The 10098-nt window shown below is 44.1% G+C and overlaps 2 protein-coding genes across 4 annotated transcripts; one reads left to right on the top strand and one right to left on the bottom strand.

Moving 5' to 3' along the window:
* Nucleotides 1–626: 626 nt before the first annotated feature.
* gltpd2b (glycolipid transfer protein domain containing 2b) lies at nucleotides 627–6361 on the bottom strand. Its single transcript, XM_061299226.1, has 5 exons — nucleotides 6090–6361; nucleotides 3726–6004; nucleotides 2931–2989; nucleotides 2629–2807; nucleotides 627–2263 (listed from the first exon to the last, which is right to left on the bottom strand). The coding sequence occupies exons 2-5, from the start codon at nucleotides 3793–3795 to the stop codon at nucleotides 1672–1674; spliced, it is 900 nt and encodes a 299-aa protein (XP_061155210.1). The 5' UTR covers nucleotides 3796–6004; nucleotides 6090–6361; the 3' UTR covers nucleotides 627–1671.
* chrne (cholinergic receptor, nicotinic, epsilon) lies at nucleotides 5812–9897 on the top strand. Of its 3 annotated transcripts, XM_061299223.1 has the most exons (13): nucleotides 5812–6045; nucleotides 6391–6487; nucleotides 6629–6762; nucleotides 6877–6921; nucleotides 7024–7133; nucleotides 7206–7361; nucleotides 7450–7550; nucleotides 7626–7826; nucleotides 8048–8162; nucleotides 8265–8379; nucleotides 8542–8749; nucleotides 8824–8957; nucleotides 9063–9897. In XM_061299223.1, exons 2-13 carry the CDS (start codon nucleotides 6418–6420, stop codon nucleotides 9228–9230), a joined length of 1557 nt encoding a protein of 518 aa, XP_061155207.1. In that variant the 5' UTR covers nucleotides 5812–6045; nucleotides 6391–6417; the 3' UTR covers nucleotides 9231–9897. The 3 variants fall into 3 exon arrangements, with proteins under 3 accessions (XP_061155207.1, XP_061155209.1, XP_061155206.1); XM_061299225.1 differs by lacking the exon at nucleotides 5812–6045 and having other exon boundaries at nucleotides 6301–6487; nucleotides 8827–8957; XM_061299222.1 differs by lacking the exon at nucleotides 5812–6045 and having other exon boundaries at nucleotides 6303–6487.
* Nucleotides 9898–10098: the final 201 nt, after the last annotated feature.

Raw genomic sequence — 10098 nt, 5'->3', positions numbered from 1 at the left:
CCTCAAAGGTGTGGCCTCTGAGCTCTTTTTCAAATTGCAGAGGAACTGCAGCGGAAAAAAAAAAAAGCATCCCCAAATGCCAAACATCATTGGGTCGGTGTAATCTAATGTAATCCCATTGACTGTAATCCTCCCAGCACACAATAGCAGTATTCCGACCAGAGTGGTTGGTAGATACTTGTAACCCTTTAGCCATTATGTCGTAATAGTGTGAGCCATTAAGTGTTGTAAATGAGGTAAGTGAGGGGTTAGTTACACGCAGCAGGTCAAAGGTCAAGGAGCATTTTTTCATATTTTCCACAATCACAGTGACTTTTTTTTTTTTTATTGACATCCAAAGCATAAATATATTTTTTATTTTACATGCTAAATATCTAAACACACCCAGAGATATATTTTCTCTCCCAAGTCTCACTACAGGTCTCTGAACTCTGCTCACCTTTGTCCACCCTGTGGCTGTCTTCTTAGAAAGAGAGCGCACACAGCAGGAAAAGCGCGACTGGACGGATTACCTGGCATGTCATTAGAGGTATTTGTGGGTTTAAAATAGTCTCATCAAGACCAGCACAGTGGTTTGCGTTTGGGCCGCTCCCCAAGAATTTCTGAACCAAATGAATGAACATCTGTGTGATCATCATTTTATTCAACAAAAAGTAATGTAGACAAACAGGCACCTTCATTTTTTTATCGAGGATAAATTCATGTAATACTGATGCATTAATGCCTCACAGTTCAGTCCGAGTGAAGCACCAAATTTGTCCAGCGTATAAAATAGCTTTTAATCACAGATGTAAGGTCCTAGTGGTAAATTCGTCCAAGATACATTTTGAGCTAGTGCGCTAAGTCCAGGAAATACAATTGCTGGTAAAAATCAAGGCAGTTAGGTTGGATTCACATGTTATTTTGTTAATTTACTTAAACTCTGCTTTAAATCAATAAATAGTATACTGTTGAATTTTCCATGCTTGCACTTTTCTTCATTATCTATTTTACAAACGCTTCCAGAAAAGGCTGGCAATACAATGTAAAAGATAGGGTTACATAAAAAACTAAGAATGATATTAAGAAGCAAGTTTTCACATTTTGCATAAAAAACTAAGAATGATATTAAGAGGCAAGTTTCCACATTTTATGCGCAGCTGCCATAAAAATAGTGTGAGGAAATTGCTTCTTTGGTCCTGTAAATGTCGCACCCCTGCCCAATCAATAAGTTATGTATTATCCCAGACTTCATGCTGCCAACGTGGACCTTAAACTCATTAGTAAATTGTTTGCAGAGTTAATCGTTCAAGTCAGTGATTCTCAACCAGTGGCCGTGAATATTCTTTTCGTGATGTTTTTGAGTGAATTTTGAACCCTGCAGTGGCCACCTGCTGGCCATCATTGGAATGACAGCAACGTTAAGGCACTTGAAAGGTCAGTTGCATCATTAGCTGCCTTAAAGGGTAAGTCATGATGTTCTTATTCTTAGCACAATATGTAGTGGTGCATAGAACATATTTTTGACTTCCTCTTTAAAAAGCGTCTAAGGGCACATGGAACCATTTTCTTGAGTTGTATGTAATACTGTATGTTCATTTACATTTTGACTACCTTTGATGCCCAAGAAGCCACAATGTTCAATATGGTAACAATGCTTCTATCTGATCAGGTCTTTTTTTTTTCTTTCTTTTATGGCAAATCCAGCATGTCATTGTCCTCCAAAGCTTTCTGGGTCCTGTCATAGACCACTCCGATGGCCCGTACCACCCGTCCCAGAACTGCGCTTAGTTCCTCCTGTTTCTGCACACACAGGAGCCTTAAGAAGAAGCCCCTCTCGGGCATGGCGATAAAGGCCAACTCGGCCGCCCTACGCACAAACCAGGTGTGGTGGTTGGCCAGGGTGACCTTGTAGGCTTCGCGGCACAGGTCCGATGGGCTCTTCAGCCGGCCCGCCACGGGGATCTCCGCCAGCTTGTCGAGAAACAGCTTGAGCCAAAGCAGAGCTCGGTGCAGTCGCAGAAGAGTCCGGCATCCAGAGTCCGTCTGCTGCTTGAAATCCACTAAACCTCGTTTCAACTCCACCCAGATCATGGATCGCACTGAGTGGTAAGCACCAGAAGTCTTCACTCCGGCCTCCGGGCTCACTGTGTTTTCAGAATCCGGGTTCACCTCTGCTTCGGGGCTAGCCTCGGCTAGTAGAGCCAGTTCCCGGATAATCAAGGTTTTGGTTTCTATCTCTTTAGATATCAGGCCAACCATGGGGCCTAAAGCATTCATAAACCTGCAGGACACGTCACAATCATCATAAATGAATCATTGTTTCACAACACGGTAACATCTTTATCAGTGGCGTAGCTAAGCCGGGGCGAGCCAGGGCGGCCCCCGGTTAGGACTCCCTACGCCCCGGTTGAAAAAAATCCAGCTTTTTCATTTTCATGCCGTTTTTTTTCTTTCGGTCTTGCGCGAATGTGCTTGCGCTATTCTATGTGCGCGATGTTATCCATTCACCGTTTGCCTCCCGGACCCGGATGTTGTTTTAGCGATCAGCGAACGGCGTGGGTGATGTTCGATTTTTTTCCCTGTGGGCGCGCGCCCCTACTGGAAAAATTCCTGGCTACGCCACTGATGTTTATCTTTGGTTCTTACTTCACAAGCTCATCCCAGCTGGAGAGATAAGGCTGCAGCAGCACGTCAGAGGTGAAGGCCGGCGACGCCAGCAGGTGGGTGAGTAGCAGGGACACCTGGAAGGTCTGTCCGGGGCACTCCTCCAGTACTTGGGGGCCCTCGGACTCTTTGGAGGCGCTGCTGTTGGACAGCTGGTGTGGCTAGGGGGATGGGAAGGGGGGTTGCGGTCAAATGACACAAAACAAAGAAAGCCAGTACAATTTGGTCAAATCCAAAAGAATTATGAGCTAAATATGGTCATGACTTCCTCTACAACAATGTACCTCATTCACTTGATTGTAGCCTTTTAGACAAGCATCCCAGTGAGAATCCAAACCCCCATCTGCATTGGAGACAAGAAAAATGAAAATTAAAAAAATATATTTTTTTACTTAAAACAGGACGATAGCGTGTCTAATGTTTTAAAATCTTTTGCTATAGAAATCATAATTTTACATCATTCTTTTAAAGACCTTCCAAGCAAGGAGGGACAAGTTTACCCTTGTCACAGTGCCTGGCATTTTTTTGCCAACTTCACAAAAGCTGCCATTGAGTTACAATTCCGTGGGCGACCTCAGCAGCCGAGTCATCTGCATCCAAAAAGTTCAGCCTCCAAACCTGTCACACTACCAGGCATCAGCCTCCCACATTAGAAAAAAAAAAGAGGTCACAAGGTCTGCATTTTTCTGTAGATGTAACGTAGAGAAAATGAACTATAAGTTAATGATTTATGTATCAGCTTTTCTTATCATAATACAATATTGCCACATCTTTTCCCAGTTTGGCGTGATTCTTGGCATCTATTTTGACCTAAGTGACCAAATAGGCTCTTTGCCCCCAAACAAGAATCAGTCAGTCAACTGATTGCAAGCCTTGCAAGCCAAATCAAATCCTTTAATTTCAAATTCATTATGGTATCGGGTGAGCATGTGCGTGGAGCCATGCTTGCTCTTTACGACCTCTGCAACATGTGACACATTACTCATTTAGACCATATACATTCCCACAAGTATGGGGTTGTATGGATTTATTATACGTACAAGCCATGCATAAGGGAGAGAGAGAAAAAAAATACTCACGGAGCCAGAGAGTGCCGAGGAAGAGCAGCAGGAGCAAGATAGCCAAGGCAGCCTTGCTCTTCACACCCATATTGAAGTCCAATTTATTTGCTCCCCCTCGCTGTCTTTTCTCTTTTAATTCCTCCGTGTCTCACATGAGTCCTTGTCTCTTGCACCGCCTGTCACCACAATCACCAGACCCCTTTGCCTCCAAAGCCCACCCCACCACCCTAACCCTTAAACCTTTCATTGCCCACTCCAAAGCCTTAAATCAAAAAGTTGTCTCTACCATTGTGCCTCCATCTCCGAGCGAACAAGTGGCGCCGCCGGGTTTTGTCGACCCGCAAATCCCCGCCTGCAGTTTCTTTTTCCGCGCTCTCATTCGCTTTTATTCACGTGTTTCAATGAGCCTTCAATCTGCAGTTGCTCAATGCGAGAGAGGGTCCAGAGATCACTCCCAGATCAGCAGTGGTTGGCTGATAATAGGGAGCCAACGCGGCGTGTCCGCCAGTAACCCTCCTCTTCCTTCTTCTTCTTCCTCCACGTGCATCTCCTACACTATGTGTGCTATATTCCTGGTCAGCTTGTGTCTCTCCTCCCACCAACACCCTCCCTATTCTCACTCTCTCTCTCTCCCACCTCCTGTCTGTCATTCACGACAACCCGTGTGCATCTCAAGCCACATGTGTCAATGAAATTGTGTCTACGGGGGGGGTGATCACTTATGCTCTTCCAAATATCATCTTTCTGTGAGGAAATTATCTTTATCACCCGGCTTTGTGTCTTTCTTGACTGGGGCAATGTGAGCTGATATTTAGCTCAATGAGGGCTTTACAATGGCATTTCTCAGTTGACGGGCGGGAAAGAAGTGAAAGCATTCATGATATGTATGGGAGGGGCCGGCTGGTCATGCGGCTTTTATTCCACGCCACCAATGGCCAATCCCATGTGAAAAAGGCGGTCATGGACGAGGGGAGACCGAATCCCGGGGAGGGAAACATGTGACCCACTAAGAAGAGCCGAGCTGTTTGACTCTACTAAGAAACTGCTGTGATTTACGTTCTGTATAAGCAATAAACGTACGCTGGGAAGGAGTCGGCCGTCCCGCCCACACTGTTAAGTTAAAACATGGGGTTCAAAAGCGCTAGGGGGAATATGTGTGAGGAGGTTCAGTCAGGCGGGAAAGGGGCACTTGTGTGATTTCCCCAACAAGGTTTTACACCACCCTGTGGCGGCACAGCATTGCTCGAGTGAGGAAAAACATCTCAAGTTTCAAAACATCCAGCAGAAGTCAGAAGAGTTGTTGCGATTTTCTTTCTGTGTAATTATTTACTATGGACACCAGATAGTAAGTACGCAAAAGTTGAAATGATATCCAGTCACCCCCGCAGCTGTGCGAACTCGCAACTTGTTTGAGTAGATCTGTGGGAATTTATGTCCATTCATCTAGAGCAACATTTAGAAGGTCAAAGGTGACTGGCCCTAAGACCAAAATCGGGAACACATTTTGGAGTTTTTATGAGCGCTTATCCAGTGCTATAAGATTGCTGTAGATTATGCCAGAAGTCTCCAAGATCCTTTGGAATGCTGAGTATTGATATTTTGCTGGAAAGGGACTAATAATCTGTTTAACATAAGCCACTTTCAAGTTGTTGGCCTACTCCAATTTTCCCACATTTGTTTGAGAAAACAAGTTCGCCCCGCTCATCATGGCCGACTTGAAATGAATATTGTTGAGCTCTTGGACAGATGCAACCTTTCTTGTGTCTCTGTTAGCACCAGACATGTAATGAGCCTTGCGTAATCTCCAGTTACCTTAAGGAAGCTCATCTCTGTTGCACTAACTGTATATTTAGAAGTACATCACATAGTGTGCAACTCACATGGCACATTCCAAAAATGCGTCTCTTGTCCTTGTCGCTGCAGAGTGACACGACTTAGATTACTCACAGCACTAATTATAATAGCAAGTGTTGTCTCAGGGATTGAATGTGCAATGTTTTGAAGTTCTACTTTTGTTGGATTCTAATGTGAATAGTAAAGGTTCTGGCTTTTATGACTATTGTCTGCTTCCAAGTCCTCTAAACCCTTACTCTGTGGTCCGCAGACACTGTCTCACCACTGGATCTTCTCGACGACCAAAGTAGCCGGGCTCTTGTGTGTGTATTAATACACCGGATACATAGCACGGAGCCGAGCAGGGCTTCACAACCCCGTCACCTGTTCACCTTCCTGCAACACCCTTTCCGGCCCCGATCCTCGCACTCAACAAGGTGTTGGCTTGAGACTCCAAATTGACCCTTGGAGAAAAAATAATCCCATCACATGCTGTGACGAGGAGGTAAGAGCTAACCAGAACTAAGAGCTAACCAGAACTAAACTCACCTCAGAACTGCAGAATGGCAACAGGTGTTCAATTGTGTCAAAGACATTTTTGTGCAATTGCAATTTGGAGAGCCGGCCTCACCTCGTCTAGTTGCTGTCTAACGATCATAATGATTATTATTGTGGCTGACTGGACTGTGACTTGACATCCTGGTTTAGTGCTCAGCTGCTGCGTAATCTGAGTCCACAGATCGCGACAGCCGGGGTGGGCACAGTCGAGGGGTTCGCTGAGGGGGATTTAGGGCTCTTCCTCCCCGTCTTTACTCTTGCTCTCACTCGTACACTTTATGCTCCAATACAGCTCGCCACAAAGAGGAGGTCCTGGAGCATGATGGCAGCATGCAGTTTGAAGCAATGCTTTGGGATTGGGATTCTTCTCGGGATTGTTGTTTTGCAAGGTAAGCATCACGTTTGTCACACCGTTTGTAGCACCCCATTTGTCGGTGATTCATCTTCCATCCGTCGCATGCAATCGGTAGATGGGATTTCCGAAAGTACGGCAGATACGTATATATCTCGCCGCGTTTTCTGCTTTTCAGTTCAGGGTAACGAAGAGACGCAACTGATCGGAGAATTGTTCAAAAGCTATAACAAGAACATTCGCCCCGTGGTTCATCCTGAGGACAAGGTGGAGGTTCAAATCAAGCTGACCCTCACCAACCTGATCTCTCTGGTGAGAGCCCTCGACCGTCTGTTGCAGCAAAGCCCTGCCGCCGCACATTAAAAATAGGATGGCGGGCTTAAAGCATGAATTGCCCTGAATATATTTTTGGGCTTTGTTCTACAGAATGAAAAGGAAGAGACTCTTACAACCAATGTCTGGATTGAAATTGTGAGTTCAATATTTCCTTTGTTTTTGTTTCATTCCCTGGCTGGCGATTGTCTCCTCCACTAGTTGTAACTGTCGTCACGTGATCTCAAATGTCCTCCACAGCAATGGGTTGATTACCGTCTCGCGTGGAATATATCCGAACACCACGGCATCGATGTCATCCGCATCCCTTGCAAAAATGTGTGGCTCCCTGATATTGTCCTCGAAAACAAGTACGTGGAATCCGCTCACATTCCCGCGCGGGATTTCCTTATGAAACGATTTGTTGTGTCTTGTTTGTGCAGCATCGATGGCAAGTTTGATGTGGCTTACTACGCCAACGTATTGATTTCAAGCGATGGTTCCATATATTGGCTCCCTCCTGCTATCTATCGCAGCACCTGTGCCATCGAGATTACCTACTTCCCTTTTGATTATCAAAATTGCACACTAGCATTCAGGTAAACTAAGAATAGAATTCATTCAAACAAATCCAGGGACTATTCGGCTAATTATCCGTATCTGATTCTTTTTTTTCAATGTTGTCAGATCACAAACATATAGTGCCAATGAAGTGGACCTAATTTTAGCTGCTGGAGAAACAGGCGAAAGAATTGAATGGGTGGACATTGACCCTGAGGCTTTCACTGGTAAACGAATTACATTCAAGATTCACACACTGTTTTATCCAAGAAGGTATATTCCCATATGTTTTTACCACTTAGAGAACGGCGAGTGGGCCATTGTCCATCGTCCAGCCAGGAAGATAATAAACACACGATACTCCCCTGATGACCTGGAGTATCAGGAGATCAGTTTTAACCTGGTCATCCAGAGAAAGCCCCTTTTCTACGTGATCAACATCATCCTGCCCTGCTCCCTCATCTCATCATTGGTTGTTTTAGCATACTTCCTACCTGCACAAGGTAAGCGAGGTCATCATTTCTTTTACATCCCTCTGAGATCGATGACATAATACAGAATAATTTGCTTAAAAATGGATCATTAGCTCCATTCCAGAGATTACTGGTGGGCTTAAGGTTGACCCCTGAGGAACTCCATAACAAATATTGAGACTTTTTTTAATCAATGTGAATACATTGAGATCTTTTAGAGCTGTGAACACATTCTCATTACTCTTGCACAGCTGGAGGACAAAAAATCACAGTGTCAATCTCAGTCTTACTGGCCCAGACTGTTTTCCTCTTCCTTATTGCTCAGAAGGTCCCGGAGACATCACTTTCTGTCCCCCTCCTTGGCAAGTAAGTCAATGTCAGACTTCAAATGATATTTTGACTTGAATATCCTACCCCAAAATTCTTCTGCTTGTCTTTATGCGCATTTTCCATGTTCTTCATCCTTAGGTACATCATCTTTGTTATGTGTGTCACCACGCTCATTGCTACCAATCAAATTGTGGTGTTAAACTTCTCCCTGCGCAGCCCCAGCACACACACCATGTCCCACCAAATCAAGCATGTAAGTTCGTGCATCTATTGTGACCTAATGACCAAAGGTGGCAGAAGTTATCACACTCTGTATTTAATTTGAAAGGATGAATGGAAAAAATGCTAAATGACTTATATGAAAGACCATACATCACCTGAATGGCGTCAAGTTTTCCACTCCTTCCTCTTTCAGTTGTTTCTGGAGACAGTGCCCCGATTCCTCGGCATGTCGCCTCTGCTGGACGACACCGAGGTGACATCAGAGGTGAACAACGTGAGAGATCGAAAACGAGACTCCTTCGGCCTCATGCAGAGAGCGGAGGAGTATGTGCTCAAACAGCCTCGCAGTGAGATGATGTTTGACAAACAAAAAGAGAAGCATGCGCTGATGCAACCCAATGGTGAGACATCCCACTCACACGCAAGGTTGCTTTCAAATGTTGTTCTAAAATGTGGACGTCTGCTTCCCCTTTAGTAGATGGCGTTGATGCCAACACTACGGCCAATCTGTACAAGAGTTTAGCTCAAGCTGCGCCTGAGATAAAGCAATGTGTGGATGCATGCAATTTCATTGCAGAGACCACAAGACAACAAAACAACATTGGCTCAGTAAGTGTTTTTTTGTTTTTTTTTTCTCACATGGTCATCACATGATTCCCTATGTCATGTTTCCTCATTTACTTGAAATTCATCTTATTTCGATTCCAAATAAAGGAAATTGAAAGTTGGGTACTGATCGGGAAGATGATCGACAAGGTGTGCTTCTGGGCCGCCATTCTTCTCTTCATCATCGGCACAGTGGGCATCTTCCTAACAGGCCACTTCAACAGGGCGCCTGAATGGCCATTTCCTGGAGAGAACAACAAATATGCCCCGAAATGAAAAAGAAAAAAAAAAAGGAAATCAATCAATTAAATCGCCTGAGACTTCCCAAAGTTCAGTGTACTTCACGCTGTGTGTGAGGCTGATGGGTGTGTTCTCCTCATGGCCTGAATCCAATTTGCTCCAAGATGTGACATTGCGCAGGCCCTGAGATTCCAGGCAGAATTGCAACCCAGATCTTCATCTCTGTGGTAATTATTTAGACATACACTTAAAAAGGTGGGTCAGAACTCATTCAAATGTTTTAAATCATTTCATCATCATACAAATTATGCAAGTTTTAGGTGGCGACTGGACCTGCCGTGTGAATGAAAGGAATTCATACTTAATATTGTATGAGGTGGAACATGGGGAGGTTTGAGGCAAAGGGTTTTATTCTTTTTTCAGACTGTATCATAATGTTGCCTTGTTTGGGTGTGCCTTTAGTGAGTCAACACATTGCAAACATCTCCGATAAAGGTCGAGTTTTTCTTTCTAGTAGCTACTATGTCTTATTTGAAGAACATAGTGTGGAAAATTAAGCCAGGGAAATCATCTAAGCCTTTTTTGTTCTTATCATAACTTATTTATCAGGATGCCTTGTAGGAGGAAGACAGACTCCGGGGGAGCTAATGTCTTGATGTCACTGTGTCATATGTTTTCTAAATAAATAATTGAATACAGTATACGCATTATGACATGCTGAAGTACGTTTGTAACACATGCGCATTTCAAACTCCTTTTCAGCCTATATTCAATTGAATACACTACAAAGACAAGATGGTCAATTTTCCCCATTCCAGTTCTTTTTTTGGGGTGGTAGATGTTGAATCATATGTTCATTAATTTGCACATTACATATCTTGTCTTTGTAGTGTGTTCAATTGGA

The sequence above is a fragment of the Syngnathus typhle genome, linkage group LG15, assembly GCF_033458585.1.
Source record: "Syngnathus typhle isolate RoL2023-S1 ecotype Sweden linkage group LG15, RoL_Styp_1.0, whole genome shotgun sequence".
Lineage (NCBI taxonomy): Eukaryota > Metazoa > Chordata > Actinopteri > Syngnathiformes > Syngnathidae > Syngnathus > Syngnathus typhle.
Note: the sequence above shows the minus strand (reverse complement) of the source record. Positions and strands in the feature narration are given on the sequence as shown.